Source organism: Tupaia chinensis, unplaced genomic scaffold (genome assembly GCF_000334495.1).
Source record: "Tupaia chinensis unplaced genomic scaffold, TupChi_1.0 Scaffold000275_1, whole genome shotgun sequence".
NCBI lineage: Eukaryota > Metazoa > Chordata > Mammalia > Scandentia > Tupaiidae > Tupaia > Tupaia belangeri.
The window spans coordinates 2,155,145-2,173,062 of NW_006159757.1; the positions used below are offsets into that span (position 1 = coordinate 2,155,145).

Here is a 17,918-nt window from a genome sequence, read left to right on the forward strand (position 1 = left end):
TATTCAGAAAAATACCTAAGCCTCAGGGTCCCCAATAATTTGGAGTACTGAACCTAGATAACCACCCTAGACACTTCTGACAGAAGTAATGGATTACTTAAAGAGAGGTTTCCAAAACCTGCTGTTAGAACCTACGCAAACATAGAAAACACTGATAATCAGTCATTGTTCACACAGTTTTACTCTTCAGGCAGTCCTTTGCCATTGGTCAGCTTCCACTAGGCCAGAGTCTAGCAGGAAAGTGCACAGTGCACCAGATTCACCAACTCTTAAGTTGCTACTGTTTTCTCTTCTTTACTGAAAGGTTGTACTGAGCCAGGCTTTACCCATGACAAGCCAGCAACATGAACACTTTTATTGTGCTGCTCTTCAGGCTTTTTCTGAGTTAGCATCTTCTCTATGGCTTCGTCATGTACAGAAGGATTCCATGGAGAAAAGCTAATTGCATAGGGGTGCATAGGGGTCTTCTATTTTAGGTTGGTCAAACAAACGAGCAGTGCATACCTTAACACTGTCAACCACTTTACTTTGAAAAAGCTGAACATCTTTTTCATACAGTACTGCAGCTTCTGGGTTTAGGGGGCTTGCTGTATCAATCTTGTAGAAAACTCTTCTTGCATACATTAATACTTGCCAAATATGATTATGGTTCCTCCTCCATTTTGCAAATACTCTCTTCACATCCAATTTGCCTGAAGTGGGATCAACTAATGGGTGAAAGACGGGAATATCAAACACCAAGTGTGGACAGTCACCATCAGGATAGTTATCAGGGATGTAAACTGTAAACTTAAATTCGCCATCTTGATAAAGTCCATGCTGTATGAATATTATTCCAAACCACATTAATGCAGAACAGTAAGACGGTTGCACATAGACACCTGGTAACTTCTGTTTCACAACCAAGGTAAATTCTGCAAGAGAGTATTCCAAGTAGAAAGGTCCATAAGAAGCGTGTGTGCCGTTTGTTGACTGTGCTGCTAGGGCAGGAGATGTGGGTTTAGTTATGGGCAAAGCATTTTTGGGAATAGAAGGCAGCTGTTTCTTTGGCGCAGTTCGTGGAGGACTGGTTCTCACGTCCCCTGTTAATGTCTTCTCTTCGCCATCAGATCGTTTGCGTACAGAACTTGTAGACATGCTCCAGAAAGGGTTCATAACGTGTACTCCAAACAAATAAGTTAAGTGGTCAGTGTCATCAAACTCTTCCGTCCTCAGCATTCACTTTGCGAGTGGGCGGCCACCACATCTCGACCTGGTGCCTTCAACGCGGAGCTCCCAGCCGCGGAGCGTTGTTGTGGCCCAACAGCATCTCCGGTCACCAGCCCGGCCCCTGCCCACTCCCCGCCCTCCTCCTTTTTTTTTTTTTTTTTTTTCTTTTTCAGGTATAATTTCATCAACATAAGATAGTAAATACTGATTACTTTAAAGAGTTATTCATGAGTTTTAAATGTATTTGTTTGGATCTTACATAGAGAATGAATTTATGTCTCATGATTTTAGAGTTTCAGGTTATTTCTAGACTATTAATTAGATATTTGCTTTCAGTTTGTGTGTGATATGATACATATTCTAAAAGTAGTAAAACAAAAATTTGGCTGAGTAGAGAAGAAATTACTTTTTTTTTTTTTTTGGAGAGGTTTTTGCTATAGGGCGTGTGCGTGCTCCAGAAAGACAGAGACAGAAAGATAGAAAGTGAGAAATCACCTCCCCCAGGGGGGATGGCCACACCACAATCCCTTCTCCTTTATTCTCCTCTTGGGATCTTGGGCACGCACGCACATGGGCCCGGCGTGAGTTTAAGCCACCAGGTCTGGGACTCGAACAGCTGTCGTCTACAGGGGAGTTCAGTGACATAACCATTACGCTAACTGCTGGTCCCAAAAAGAAATTACTTTTATTATTCAGGAAGGCTTTGTAGAATAGGAGATATCTAAGGAGGGCTTAGTTTTCCAAAGGGAGGGATAAATTTTCAAGGCACATTACAGGGATCCCCTCCCATCCATCTAGTTTGCATATAATTAGTTTTACTTCAGATCTTTATAGTATTACATTTTGAAAATAGAGAACTTAATTTTCCTTGAGGAGAAATTTTATGTGTAGCTACTACTTCTAAGTGCTGTACAATAAACCACCTTGATTAATTTTTGCAGCACCAGCAAGAAGCAAGTTTTTAAATTATTATAGGGCTAGCAGATGGTGTAACAGTTATGTTGCTGGACTCCCACATGGTAGACTGTGGTTCGAATCCCGGGCCTGGTAGTTCGAAACTCACGCCAGGTACAGGTGCGTGTGTGCCCAAGATCCTGGGAGGAGAATGGAGAAGTGATTATGATGTGGCCATCCTTCCTGAGGGATGATTTCTTACTTTCCCTCTCACTGTGTCTGTCTGTCTCTCTGTCTCCGGCAAGCACACACACCCTAAGGCAAAAATCTCTTTTAAAAAATTAAATTATTATAATCATTTTTATTATTTTCATTTCACTAATACAGAAACAGAGTTTAAGAAGGATATATAACTTTCTTAGGGTTAGAGAGTGGCAGAGGGACAATTTAAAACCCAGGCTGTCTTGGCCTAGGCTAATGCTCTTGTCTATTATCGCCTCTTCTTTTCATTGTATCTCATTTTTATTTGTCTCTTTTGTGCCCATCAGTGTGCCTTACAGATAGTCGAGGGTCAATACTTGGTGGTTAGCAACCCCATGTATAGCTTAGTAATCTCATATACCAAACCTGTAGTGATAGTACTAATTTTTTCATCTGCGTGTGTTTTACTGTATTCCCTGCCCAAGTTTGTGGAGTCATTGGATCCCATTTCTTTTAAATGCAGTTTATTCTTACATTAATATGACAGGTGTAGCTCTCAACTCTCCCAAATCTCAGAGATAACTGTAGAAGGTATTTACTTCCTTTCATTCAGATGAGAAATGTGCTTGATTTCTTAGATTTCATGTGTTAGCTTGTAAACATTTCAGGGCATAAATAATGTTTCTGACCTACTATTAATATGTTTTACCTGCTTAACTGGGCTTTGCTGCTGTCATGAAGCCTTTTTTCTGATGGATTTTCTTGTCCTCTAGGAAAACTCATACTGTAGATAAGTATGGGTATTTTTCTCCCTTCCAATTAAGTTGTACTTTAAGGCATTTTTTATTATGTCTTGTGAAACAAGATGTTTTGACATCTCATCTTTTTCCAGGAGGCAGTAGAACAATCATTGAAACCTCTTTACCTGCCCGTTACTTTTTTTTCTTTTTTAAAAGATGTTAAGAGACCAAATATGTTCAGATTGTTCTTTTTAAAGCTAAATTTTTATGTCTGCTGGACCCAATGAAATAATACAGATATCTTCCTTTGTCTTTAGAACTCTTAAATAAACAAGTTACTCTCCTTGTTTTAAAAAGCTACTGAAGCTGCGCTTGTCTGATCTCCTCTCTCAAAATAAGAATACACATCATCTAACATACACATATGGAATCCAGGCATATCCGGGTGGTCTTCTTTCTACTTTTAGCTTAAGTCAATAATTAATTAAATTATGTTTTTATATATATTCATAGGAATTTATTTTAAAATAAATCTGTGTTATCAGAATATGGTAAATGAGTCAACTCTTAGACATACACACACACACACACACACACACACACAGAGTTAGATGGATAGATAGATATTTATACTTAAGCATGGCTAAGCATAACTTAATACAACTCTTAAGTTGCCATCTGGTTAAACATGGGAGATTCAATTTACTTATTTAGCTACCTTTCCCCCTAAAATGCCACTAGATTGACAGCAGAGTTTTTAAAAAGGCAGTCTCTCAAAGAATGAGAAAGTCGGAAAGTGGTAACAACTGCCAATCTTTGGAAACCAGGGCCTAGCAAACTTGAGAAAGCTAAACCCTAGGTTGGCAGTGGGAAATTGAAGAAGCAACCTGAGTTTTATCTCCATATCTTCATAAAACTCGGTCATTGTCAACTGCAGGTGCCTTTACAAGTGGAAGTGAGGGTGAAAGATGAGAGAGGAGGTTTCTGAAGCAATTCCTAGGTCACTTCCCCAAACTGACTCAAACTGGAGGTTTAGAACTTTGAGCACATGGCGTGGTAGGCCTCTGACTGGGGAGAACACAGGCATGCAGCAGGTGGGGCTGTCATCATGAAAGCTGAAGAACTGGATATTCTGAATGTTGGACTTTCTAGCTTTTTCCTGAACTTAGCTTCCATAACATTAGGGCCGACTGCTTATCTTCCTGACGGAAGATGGCAAGAGCTTTCTCGGGGGGGCTGCGACTGGCCTAAGAAAAGAAGCCCAAAGATACCTATTTCAGTAGACTCCTGTGTAGCTGTCTGGCTGGATCACTCCACATGATGACTACAGTTGTGCGTCCCTGGCTGGAAGCAGGCTTTTTTTTTGGCTATAGAGCGCTTGTGTTCACGAGAGAAAGTAACAGAGAAAGAGGTCACTTACGCACACAAGCCCTTCGTGATTTTTCACGCCACTAGGTCTAGAATGCTAACCGCGCAGTCAGCCATGTAGGATCCAGCATCATAACCACCACACCACCTGCTGGCCCTGCACACAGCGTTTTGCCATCCCACTGTTAAGTAAAAGCAGACAATGAGTATTGCTACTGATGAGGAAAGGAGCTAACGTGGAAAACAAATGAAAGCAAATGGGAAAAATCACCTTGTAGGAAACAGACTATAGAACAAGAAGAAAGTGTTGAAAACTTATCTTCAGAGAGATCAAAATAGATACCACATCCATAAAACAAGTATAGGATGCTATTAAAAGGAATACTTAAGAACAGCAAAGAGCTTGTGAATGAATATTTTAAAAATAGAAATGAAAAACTTAAAGAGAAGTGAAAAACCTAGTTGAATATGACAATTGAGGAAATGTCCCTGAAAGCAAATTATAAAGGCAAAGTGAAATAGCGAACATAGAGGAAAATTAGATGAGCCATCCTGTATTGTAGTAAGAGCAAATGAGAATGAAGAGAGTGGAGGATGAGGAAACTGATAATGGGATTACTGACGAAAATTTCTCAGAGCAGAGATATGTATGAGTTTATTTTTTTTTTTAAAGATTGTTTATTTATTTCTTCCTTGAGTGAGAAAGACAAAGAGACAGAGAGCAATAACATCCCAACATGGTCCAGATGCCAGCCATCCACCTCCAGCCTTGAGACAGCCCCAGATCACGGACAAGCACGTTTCTGGTATACTCAGGAAGGTTTCCATACTGAAACTAGGTACCTTCCCATGTGGGATTGCTTCATGGAGTGTTGAATTTTACCACTGTGCCACCATCTGGTCCCTGTATGAGATTTTAAGATTGAAAGAGCCCAACCTATCAGATGCCCAACCCTGTGGATACAGGAAAGCTAAGTACAGAAATGTGTAGCTTCAGGCCATGGGGAAGGAAACTCCTTCAAGCTCCTATAGAGAAAAAACAGATTGCATGGTAACAAACAAGAACTATAGGGACCAGCAGTTAGTGTAATGGCTATGTCGCTGGACTCCCATGTAGTCGATCCCGGTTTGAGTCCCAGACCTGGTGGCTTAAACTCACACCAGCCGTGTGTGCGTGCATGCCTAAGATCCTGAGAAGAGAACGGAGGAGAAGGGATTGTGGCATGGCCATCCCCCCTGGGGGGGTGATTTCCCACTTTCTGTCTCTCTCTGTCTTTCTGGCGAGCATGTGCACCCTGTAGCAAAAACTTCTCCAAAAAAAAGAAGAAAGAAAGAAAAAGAAAAAGAAACAAGAACTATAATAGAATGGCAACACTGGAATCCAGAGACAGTGAAGTAGTGCCTTGCAAGCAACAGTCTGTAAATTTTTCACCTTGGAATTCTAAAACAGCCAGACAGCAAAATGCTAGTTTCAAAACTTTATCTTCCGCCCACACTTTCACAGGAGCTACTGGGGAATGCGTTTCTCTAAAGCAGGAGAATAAAGCATGAGGATGTGGGACCTAGGAAACAAGACACCCACACAGGAGAAAAGCAAAAGGAAGCCCCAGCAGGTGGTGAAGGGAGATCCCAAACCTCAGCTGTGCCGCAAGTCCAAGGTCAGCCAGGCCTGACAGCTCTGGGAGAGTGGTTCTCAGAAGATGAAGTGGTCAAATACCAGCTCTGTTGGAACATCTCCACAGGAGACTTTTTTTAAAAAATTAATTATTTATTTAACTTTATTTATTCATTTTTTTTTTTAAATTTGACCAGACACACTCACACACATGCGCACACACACACACAGAGAGAGAGAGAGAGAGAGAGAGAGAGAGAGAAAGAGAGAAAGCAAGCCATCAGGTCCAGGACTTGAACTGTGTTTGGCCATATGGGAGTGTCCAGTGCCGTAACAACCACACCACCCACCCACTGGTCCTGCCACAGGGCATTTATACAACTCATAGCAAGATTGAGGTTGAATAGCTATAAGCAGGTACATGATGAAGCAGGTTAAGAAACAGACAGTAATTGTCTCCAAGGAAAATGAAAATATCATGGTGGAAAGAAAAAAGACTGCGTGGCTCAGCTGCGTTACGGTTACAACTGACAAACTAAGGCTTTTCCATAGCCTTAGTAGAGCAGATGCTCAACAGTTTCTCTATTCTAAGTTAGGATCTGCTTATTGACAGAATGGAAGAATAGGAGATGAGGGGGGAGAGAATCGGAGTGGGTTAGGTCAGCCATGAAGGGCAGGGAGAGTGTTCGTTGTGTGCCCTTTTATGTTGTTTTGGTTTTTGAATCATGGAATGGTTTTCTTAAATCTAAAAAAGTTTTAAAAGTGTTATTTTACTATTTGTAATAGACTTTTCAACAACATATTTCCATTACAAATATGCTTTTTTTTTCCCTCTTCAGAAATTAAAACACAGAGCCCGGGGTTGTTCACCCGATATCAGACAAATAGACCTGGACGTCAACCGCACCTTCAGGGACCATATTATGTTCAGAGACAGATACGGTGTTAAGTAAGTAAAATTTCTTATTATGAAATATAAATAATCTCTTACAAGTAGTCTTTATCAGAGTCCACATTAACTTGAAATATGAGTGTTTTTGAATATCTATGTAGACTATGAGTTTTGACTCAGGTCCTAAAAGTTTATGCTTTTGCAAATTATTTGAGTCCATGTTATATGGAATTTAGGATCTAATTGAACTTGAATTTTTCAACTATTGACATAGTAGGTGCTATACAATTAGTAATGAATCATTTTGTGATCTGAGCATTCTTAGAAATACAGTAATACTTTAAATAAAAGCCATAGGAAAGAAACGAGAGATTGCATGTGAAAAGTGTCATTGATAAACACATCTCCGTATCCTTGATCCATGCATAAATGAAAGTTTATAAAATGGGGCCTGAATCAAGTATAGTGAGAAATTAATATGGTGAGAATAACAGGGCATTAGTATGACACATTGACATGTTGTTGCTATGACAGTTTATGAATGAATGACACTGTTTTGCTGACCTCTGTATCAGTCAGAGTCCTTTCAGAGAATTAGAGACCAACCAGTGGAAGCTGTATATGAAGAGACTTAATGCAAGGTATTGTCCCGTCAAACAGTGTGGGCTGATGAAGCAAGTCCCAGATCTTTAGGGCAGGCCGTCAGAAAAGACGGGGTAGAACTCTTAGGCATGAGCTGAAACTGTTATCCATAAGAAAAATTTTTTCTTTAGGGAAGACTCAGTTCTGCTCTTAGGGCTTTTAAACTAATTGAATCAGGCTCACCCAGATTATATAAGATAATCTTTCCTTTTAAAAGTCAATAAATCTAGATTTTAATCATATCTATAAAATACCTTCACAGCAACATCTGTATTAGTGTCTGAATAGCTGGCATTTTGTGTTTTCACAGAAAACTTATCATCAGTTTTATCTTTGTCAACATGGCATTCACATGTCACATTCCTTACACAATTCTTTTTAAATTTTTTTTGGAGAAGTTTTTGCTACAGGGCACGTGTGCTTGCCAGAAAGACAGAGACAGAGAGACAGAAAGCTAGAAATTACCCCCCAGGGGGGATGGCCATGTTGCAATCCCTTCTCCTCCATTCTCCTCTTGGGATCTTGGGCACACATGCACACTCAACCAGTGTGAGTTTAAGCCACCGGGTCCAGGACTCGAACCGCAGTCGACTACGTGGGAGTCCAGCAACATAGCCATTTATGTCAACTACTAGTCTCAATAATTCTTAATTTCTAAATAAGATAATAACCAAGTTATACTCCCATTGAACATGGCACAGCTATTAGAACTGAAAACATGCTAACCCTTCCACCTCAAGTGGATGATGTTCACTTTTGCTTTCAAATCATATAACTTAAATACTGTGATTTAAAGTCAACTATTATTAATACATCATGTGGTAGATGATAAGGGAAAAGAGAAGAAAAAGTTGTTTATACACACACACACACACACACACACACACACGTGTGCACATGCACACACATACTCATACCAAGATAAGGAAGATGTACTCACAGACATCATTTTGCTACTGGACTTGTAGTCATAGCTAGTATCTATTATTTATCTTCTCCCACTGCCTATCCCAAGTTCCCATTTCCTTACCAAGTCCCTCAACTGGTCATGGATCCCTACTTGGTGGGATGACCCAAACTTTCATTTTTGAAAAATCTGGACTCTTAGTAGTCCTGTTTGAATTGGGTTGTACTTTTCCATTGGCTTTGATCACAGGGCTTGGTAACACAGGAGATATCCCAAATGTTCCCCTGTATCCCAGACATACTCTTCCTTAAGTCCACTGTGTGGGCATAACTCATTTTTCCCCTAGTAATCAGGATCATTCATCTACCCAGCACAGTCACTTCCTTTGCCTGTTGATTATGAGACAGAAGAAACCTAAGTAGTTGGGTGGCAGTTGTAGCTTCCAATTTGGTGGAATCATTGTTGTATCTCCTGGCAGAAGCATTTCTCCTTTTAGAGCTAAGATCTCTAGACCTACCTCTAAAGTTGCAGGAATAAGAAACAAAATCTTTGCTGGTGGATCACTAGGGATAATAGTGAGTAGAGCCACTCCTGTTTCATCCTTTGAATCTTGGATTCCTGAATCCTGGCTATGGGAAAAATAACACTTTATATTTTTGAGCCCGATTCAGAGCATATTCTGCTTCCTGGAGGACACTGCCACAGTCCTGCAAGGGGCTGCAGCTAGACGGTGCTGAAACTGAGTCTGTGAAAGGCCATCCTACTATTCTGTGAAGCCAGCTGCTTCTATACAGATGCTTTTAGGGTGAAATAATTCGACAAAAGAGGGAACACATTTAAGAAATTATGAGGTTTTCTGCAGCCAATTAAGCCGACTGTGCCCCTTTCCTCATGGGGGCCCGGTGTGCAGTGGCTGCAAACAGCAGCCTCCTGGGTAGTGTATGTAGCCTGTTGTTTGTACGGGTTGATCTAAGGGACCTTGGAGACAGCCCTTCCCAATGGATGTTTCTGTTTCTGACCTTGTGCTGTTCCTAGTCTAGGCTCCAGACAGGTATGAGGGGTGCCTTTTGGAAGCCCCAGGACACGGTAGCCAGGGTCCACATTGGCCAGGTTATCATGTCCATCTGCACCAAGCTGCAGAGCAAGGAGCATGTGATTGAGGCCCTCTGCAGGGCCAAGTTCAAGTTCCCTGGTTGACAGAAGATCCACATCTCAAAGAAGTGGGGCTTTACCAAGTTTAATGCTGATGAATTTGAAGATATGGTGGCTGAGAAGCGCCTTATCCCCGATGGCTGTGGTGTCAAATAAATCCCCAGTCGTGGTCCCCTAGACAAGTGGAGAGCCTTGCACTCATGAGGGTTCATACTGTGCTGCCCCTTCCTTAATCACAGTTAACAATAAATCTTCTGATCTCCTAAAAAAAAAAGAAAAGAAAAAAAGAAAAGAAAAGAAAAGAAATTATGAAGTTCTTTGTAGGTGTTTGCAGAATTTATTTCTATCAGGATGAATGTTACCTACTTCTCAAGTTTAAACTGTCTGGAGGATTATTTTGAGTTTGGGGTGATTTGTTTATTACAGCAGTAATTTTATCTGAATTATTTATTTGTTTTCAGTCAGCCTTTTTACTTAAGTTTGCAATTCTAAAAACATGTGAAATAACTAAATTGTGTTTAATGTGAAGTTTTTTCCCCCTAGGCAACAATCTTTGTTCCATGTTCTTGCTGCATATTCTATTTATAATACGGTAAGTTAGAGCATGCCTACCCATACATAGTTCTTTGAATTGTGTTCTCAGGAACTGAGGTGCTCCTTTGAAACTTTCTATGGAGTGTGGTCTGTCTGAATGCATCTCTTCATTTCAGGATGAGATGGTCTCCACAGTTTCATTGAGCACTAGAGCTTTCTCTGTGGCTCCTGCAGTAACCCTAGAGTCTTTGAGTAGAGCTGATTTGGGAGTGGAAAACCTCAATATAACCAAAATATGCCCATGAATCTTACCTTTTCTCTCCCCCTCCTGATTGTATTGTTACGTTTTGTGTTGTTTTGTTTTTATTTTTAAGCAAATAGGAGTGAGAATGGGCAGGGTAGAAGGACAGGAAGTTGGTGCCTAGATTAATACTGCTTAACTTCTAATAACTCTATGTTGCTCCTGGAAGGCTGCCTTTTAGCACCATTATTGTATCTGTTAGGTGAGGTCCAAGTAGGATAGCAGGTGTACTTGTTTACTATCCCTGAGAGTAAGCACAAACTTATTATTACTGGTAATAATATGCTGTTCTTTAAGGCATTTATTATTTGGGTGGACGGGGAATTAACTAGGGGTAAGATTAATTCATGTTGAACCGAATATGAGTGTTGGATAAATACTTGTGGGCTAGACTGGGTACCAGGTAGGGCAACCTTTATACCTTGGGAGATACATATACTTTTTAAATTACAAGAACAGAAATTTACTCAAACTAGAGAAAATTAAAAAGGGGTTATTAAAGGGACTTCTAGAAATGAAGCAATAGTTGGGCCTTGTGGGAGCTGAAGCTAAACAATGGGAAGTATTCGGTGAAAGAGATAACTGTATTTTCTGTTTCTCCCTCTCTGGGGGCATAGAGTGTACCTGATTATCTCTGAGAACTGTTGATGCCACTGTTTCTCTCTCCTTCACCATTTATTCCATGGCTGAAATTGTGGCTATAGACTCCATGTGACCATTTTGTTCAAGTGCATACCCCTATTGATTTCAATCTAGCTTTCTTCAAATTTCCTAGAGAGATTATCTAATAAGTTAGTACAACCAGTTAGCTATTCCACTCTGGTCAGGTGTCCTCTTCTGGTCTCTTAGCTATGGTTAGTAATGGCCCAACCATTAGTTCCTAAGGCCACATCTTAAGCAGAGACTATGAAGAGTGCAGTTCTCAGAGAGAGGGCACAGGCTGGATAGGCATCCGAAAATGTGTCTTTTTCAGGGTCCAGAAATACAGAGGAACAGGATAACAAACTAGGAATTGGTGGGGGGAGGGGGGGAATCTGCCAACATTTGGGCAAAGAAGAGAAGTAGTGAGCTGAGAATCATAAATAAAATGAAATAAATATAAGGGCTCTTAATAGAGGTATAACAGTATTGAGCAGAGGACTATTAAAACTTTTTTTAAAGAGATTTTGCCATAGGGCATGTGTATTTGCTGGAGGGGGGTGGGGTGGGGTTTTTGCCATAGGGCATGTGTATTTGCTGGAGGTGGGTGGGGTGGGTTATGCCACAATTCCTTCTTCATTCTTCTCCTGGGATCTTGGGCATACACACATACCCACCTGGCGTTTCAAGCTTCAGGGTCTGAGTCTCAAGACTGCAGTCAGCTAAGTGGGAGTCCAGTGATGCAACCACTATACCATCTGCTGGCCCCAGCATGATTATTTGTTTCCATGTAGATTTTGTTTAGATTTTGTTTAAATTAACATTTGTAACATTTATTCTTGAACACAGTTTTATTCTTTTAAAATATGTGACATAATGCTGTAAAGCTTATACTATTTATGCCAGAATCAGGTGTCCAAGCATTTCCTAGCATTTTATAGATGAACTTTTTCTGTGTGCACATACATATACGTACATTGTAAACTCCTCAGTTTCTGTGTGCTCTCTTGCTCTGTAGGAAGTCGGGTACTGCCAGGGGATGAGCCAGATCACAGCTTTACTCCTCATGTACATGAACGAGGAAGACGCCTTCTGGGCCCTGGTCAAACTCTTCTCGGGTCCCAAACACGCCATGCATGGTAAGAAGACCTCATTTCTTATAAAAAATGATAAACATGGGAGAAGAAAAGGTAAATTAAAACAAAATCAAAGATGCTTGATAAAGTGTAGCAAACTTAATGTTTCAGGGCTCATTTGATTAATTTGTATTTGTTATTAATTTCTTCATGCTTTTTCTTTATTGAAGTTTTGTACATTTTTCTACTCACTGTTATTTTTCTTTGTCCTTTGACCAAAATATGTTATTAGCATTTTAAAATTCTCTTCTTACTTTTTCCCAGTCAGAATTAACTAACTTAGGTTTGGAAGAATTTACGAAAAACTGGGAGAAATGAAAGATGCATTTTGATCAGAGCTTTTAGACAGTCATGCAATTATCATTTCAATGAAATATTTACCATTGACTATGTATTATGATGTATAATTCCTTATTCCTTATCAAAGAATATGGAGAAATATAGAAGTGTACAGAGAAAAGGTACACAATAATTAAGTAGTTTTATACTTCAAGTTTGTTTTTTACTTTTTTCCTGATTTTATGAATATTTTTAAAAAGCATTCTATCATGCTTGAACATTGTATAATCTACTTTTCTCTCTTATTGTTATAAACAGCTTTCTATACCAAAAATATTTTTTACAATTAGAGTATTATACTCTGAATTGGAATATAGCATACAATTTACTTAATTATTTTTATTATGAAATTATTTTATCTTTTTATTTATTTTTCATTTAATCACTGTATTTTTTTTTTTTTCAGAGAGGTTTTTTCGCTATAGGGCACGTGCGCTCGCCAGACAGACAGACAGAGACATAGAGACAGAAAGCGAGAAATCACCCCCCAGGGGGGATGGTCACGCCACAATCCCTTCTCCTCCATTCTCCTCTAGGGATCTTGGGCACGCACGCACATGCACCCGGCATGAGTTCTAAGCGACCGGGTCCAGGATGTGAACCGCGGTCAACTACGTGGGAATCCAGCAACATAGCCATTACGCTAACTGCTGGTTCCCATATATTTTTACAGAGTACAGCATGGTTTTTCCCAGCATGAATACACTATATATCAGTCAAGACAAAGACATTACTATATACATTACCATCAACAAACAACTTAATTTTTCTGTCAATTAAGTGTATTTTCCCTCTTCTCCCATGATACTTTACTTCTTTTAGACATAAAATTGCTTTCATTTTAAATAAGAGACTGATAATATGTTTAGATGCTTGATTATTTAATATTTCAAAAGTTGTGTAATTTTTTTTGGTTTTCAAGTTAGCATATTGTTTTTAGTATCTTTTTTCCTTATGTTAACAAGCATATGCAATAAACTTGATTTCAGGGAGTTTGAATTGTAACTTGTCTTGGTTAAAGCAGTTTTTTTTTTTTTTGGGGAGAGGTTTTTTCGCTATAGGGCGCGTGCGCTCGCCAGACAGACAGAGAGAGACATAGAGACAGAAAGCGAGAAATCACCCCCCAGGGGGGATGGTCACGCCGCAATCCCTTCTCCTCCATTCTCCTCTCGGGATCTTGGGCACGTACGCACACGTGCCCGGCGTGAGTTTTAAGCCACCGGGTCCGGGACGCGAACCACGGTCGACTACGTGGGAGTCCAGCGACATAGCCATTACGCTAACTGCTGGTTCCCAAGCAGTTTTTTTCCCATATAATGCCAAAATAATTTTCCCAGTATCATTCATGTGGTAACGTGAAATTAAAAACAATTTAGTGTTAAGTAATTAACACTAATCACTCTAATCGTGGGTCATCAGTTTGGTTCTAAATATTTAAACTTTATGTGATAGGAATCTACCACAGATATAAAGTGCTACTTTAATATTTTCAAAGTTAAGACTTTCCATAGTTCATTGTTTATTACATCTCACAATCTTACCACGTGGTATTTGTGCGGTTGTATGTGTGTATTTCTGTATTTGTTTGTCTCCTGTAGTGTTCCTTAACGGTTACTTTAACAAATATAGTCTGCGTTATCACTGTTTTTGAGCACTTTGCATCCCATAAATAGATTTCAAATGTAAAACATATTATTATATTCAGTTGCCATCCAGTAGACAGTGTTGAAGAAAAATAACTTCCTTTTCAGCCTTTATTTTCCTTTTCCTTGGGATGGTATTGCTGATCAATCATTTTTTTGGGGGGGCGGGGAGGTTTTTGCTATAGGGCGTGTGTGCTCACCAGAGAGGGACAGAGAAACAGAAAGTGAGAAATCACCCCCCAGGGGGGATGGCCATGCAGCAATCCCTTCTCCTCCATTCTTCTCTCAGGATCTTAGGCACGCATGCACACACGCCTAGCGTGAGTTTAAGCCACCGGGCCCGGGACTCGAAACACGGTCGACTACATGGGAGTCCAGTGACATAGCCATTACTCTAATTGCTGGTTCCTTGATGATCAGTCTTGAAGTATAATGGAATGTTAGAATTTCAGTGGTATGTAATTAGTTGCAAACTGTCCAGTTTTAGAAAAGAGCCATTTCTTTGAAACCTATTTGATAGCTTACCATTAGCAGTTATTGTCACCAGTCTGGTCTATAAAGCAATGTTAATTCTATCCAAATATTCATGCTTCAGTGCAGGCTAGGTCATTATTAGGGGTAAATTTGTACTGAGAGATACTTGTTTCTATATATATGCCTATGAACTTTGATAACTAAAGGTTACTTGATCTACACAAAGCTAGGACTAATAAAAAACCTAAGCTTTAAGATATAATGTCTGGGACATCTCTGAGAAATGAAGAAATAATAAGTTAGCATCCTTGAGCAAGTTATTACTGAAACACATTGACTTTTTCAAAAATCAGACTGTTCTTGAAATTTTTCCAACTCCTGTTCTGATTAAATTGACCATGAAAGTGGCACTGATAGAAAGAGGTTTTTTTTTGTTTTGTTTTGTTTTTTTATTTTTTAATGAAATAATTTCACTGGAAAATATTACTAAAGGAGGAATAGAATCTCTGTCTCTGGAAACTTTTAGTCACACCTTAGAAACCTGAGAACTAGTTAAGGAATAGTCCTGCCCAGTAGATTGTAAAGTGTTTTTCCCAATAGTGTGCTCTTCAGCTTTTAGAAGGAACATAGTTTTACTTTTTGGATACAGATGTTCCATTGTAGAATAATGAATTCCAAGTCAGCAAAGTTGGGGAGACCGAGTTAAACAAAAAAGATAAACTTCATTCGATCCCTTAAGATAACTTAAGAATCTCAATAAACTAAGATGTACCAGGAATATCCAAAAAGAGTATATGTAACATTTCCCCTGAATTCTTTTTGAGAAACAGAACATCTGTTTGCATCTTTCAAAATTACATAGATATTTTCCAAAATTGCATATTTTCCAGGTTAGAAAAGTACTATTGTGAAGAAATCATAAAGCCCATTGAGTATATGTTCTTTTTATATAGGCTTGTGTAAATAGTTTGAAAGAAAATTTGTGAATGAAATCAGACATGAAATTCAGTGATTTAAATGTCCAATATCAGTACCAACTTAGAATTTCTCACAGAAATTGTATAGATACATAATCAGTAAAAAATAGGAGTTTTTAAAAATTTATTCATTCATTTCTTCTGTGAACGAGTGAGATAGAGAGAAAGACAGAGATAGCCCTCCTAACCCCCTGGGCCCCAATGCCACAACTGGCTCAGACTCTTCCAGCCCTGGCATGGGCAAATTTTTGCCCAGTGTACTTAGAAAAGTCTCCAGATGTGAACCAGAAGCCTCCTATGTGGGTCAGCCTCCCAGAGCCTCTTGTTTTTGTTGCTGCCCCATCACACCGTTTGGCCCCCAGACATGATTTTTTTAAAAGTTGATTTACTTTATTAAAAATATTAGCATATCCATGCATGAGAGAGAGACAGAGAAAGAGAAAGAAACAGCATCCTCAACAGAACTTTGTCACACTGTAATCCCCCTTACGTGGCTCTCTGGCTTGTCAGAATCCTGGCCACGCAAGCACGCACCCAGAGTGGTTTCAGGCCAACCCCAGGGATCTAAACCTGCAGCTGGTCATGTGGCTTCCAGCACTGCAATTCAGCTTGCTCCCAACTGTGCTAGGCTGGGCCCCAAACACAATTTTTTTGGATATAATATTGATCATATAGTGCGTGTATATTTTAGCTGATGTTATATAACTTATAGAAAGGATTTAAAAACTGATTAAAAACTGCAGAGACATAATACTAATGAAATTGTTAGAATAAACCTGCAACAAGTATTAAAATGTTATGCACTATGGGGAACCGGCACTTAGCGTAATGGCTATGTCGCTAGACTGCCACGTAGTCGACCGCGGTTTGCGTCCCGGACCCGGTGGCTTAAAACTCACGCTGGGTGCGTGTGCGTGCGTGCCCAAGATCCCGAGAGGAGAATGGAGGAGAAGGGATTGCAGCATAACCATCTCCTCTGGGGGGTGATTTCTCGCTTTCTGTCTCTATGTCTCTCTCTGTCTGTCTGGTGAGCACATGCACCCTATAGCGAAAACCTCTCAAAAAAAAAAATGTTATGCACTATGTTATCAGTGAAAAGAAATGACAAGAATAACCCATAAGATTTAGGTATTTAAGGTATGGCCTTAAAAGAACAGATAAATCTTGATAAATGACTTCAGTTTCCATATTCTTCTTTGCATCATAGTTTTCTGTTTACTTCAGAAATATTCTGTCCTACTATATTTTTAGAAGGTTTTAGGAAATCTTTAGCAAACAAGTAGGCTAAAAGTTTCATTACCTAGCATTTATGTACAATTATTTTCTTGATGGGAAGGAAAACTATTTTGGTAACTACTGGATGTTTCTTTTTGACATTTACAAACCAAAGAGATAAGTCGCATTTTTAAATGGATTTTTTTGTTATTCATATTATTTATGAAGTATTGTTTTTATGTTTTTATTCTAGGCTTTTTTGTCCAAGGTTTTCCTAAACTTTTGAGGTTTCAAGAACATCATGAAAAAATACTGAATAAATTTCTGTCCAAGCTAAAGCAACACTTGGTAGGTAGATATGGCACTGAGTTACACCCACTTGCACTAAAAGTAAAGCTAGAATAATTAATTTCAGTCTTTGGCCCCAGCTACCTTAGTAATTTATAGCATCATCCATTTCATTTATTGTGCAGTTTGTTTCTAAAACATTAGACTTGTAAAATTTAATATGAATAGACTATCACAGTCCAAACCCATGGATTCATATTTCTTCTCTGAAGCTGAAAAATACAAACAATATATTTTTAACGATATGTGATTTCTTACTTATTTTGGAGTTTTTTTTTTTAATTGTACAAAAAGTATTCTAAATGTCACTGAAACTCATTCTTAGTGAACTGTATATGCTTTACTATAGAACACAGTAGTTCCGTAAAGCAGAGAGAGTTCATTGTGAAATGTATAAAAGAGAATCTAAATGTTGCATTATAATGCTATTATATGAAAAATTTACTCTTTGAGCGATTTTGAGAAGTAAAACTAGGAGGAAAAAGTTAGAAGAAAATAGATAACATAAAAAGGTTATTATGAGATCATTTAATGTTTAGCTTGACAGCCTTCCTAACCTTTAATATTATATATTGTAATATTTTGTTTGCTACAATTCAGAAATTGTGAGGTCTTTGTTTTTACAGGATTCTCAAGAAATCTACACAAGTTTTTATACAATGAAATGGTTTTTTCAGTGTTTCCTGGATCGT

The 17,918-nt window shown here is 39.0% G+C and overlaps 1 protein-coding gene, 1 non-coding gene and 1 pseudogene across 3 annotated transcripts in view; 2 read left to right on the forward strand and 1 right to left on the reverse strand.

Moving 5' to 3' along the window:
- Positions 1-17,918, forward strand: part of USP6NL (USP6 N-terminal like) — a 222,538-nt gene that overhangs the window by 174,129 nt on the left and 30,491 nt on the right. For both annotated transcript variants that reach the window (XM_006150020.3, XM_006150019.3), the window contains 5 exons: positions 6,867-6,976; positions 10,164-10,212; positions 12,113-12,233; positions 17,132-17,226; positions 17,853-17,918. In XM_006150020.3, coding sequence (XP_006150082.1) covers positions 6,867-6,976; positions 10,164-10,212; positions 12,113-12,233; positions 17,132-17,226; positions 17,853-17,918 — 441 coding nt within the window. The remainder of the gene's footprint in view (positions 1-6,866; positions 6,977-10,163; positions 10,213-12,112; positions 12,234-17,131; positions 17,227-17,852) is intronic.
- LOC102484462 (AKT-interacting protein pseudogene) lies at positions 243-1,263 on the reverse strand (annotated as a pseudogene).
- LOC114008046 (small nucleolar RNA SNORA70) lies at positions 9,325-9,459 on the forward strand. Its single transcript, XR_003549615.1, has one exon. It is a non-coding gene; the product is annotated as a small nucleolar RNA SNORA70 (small nucleolar RNA).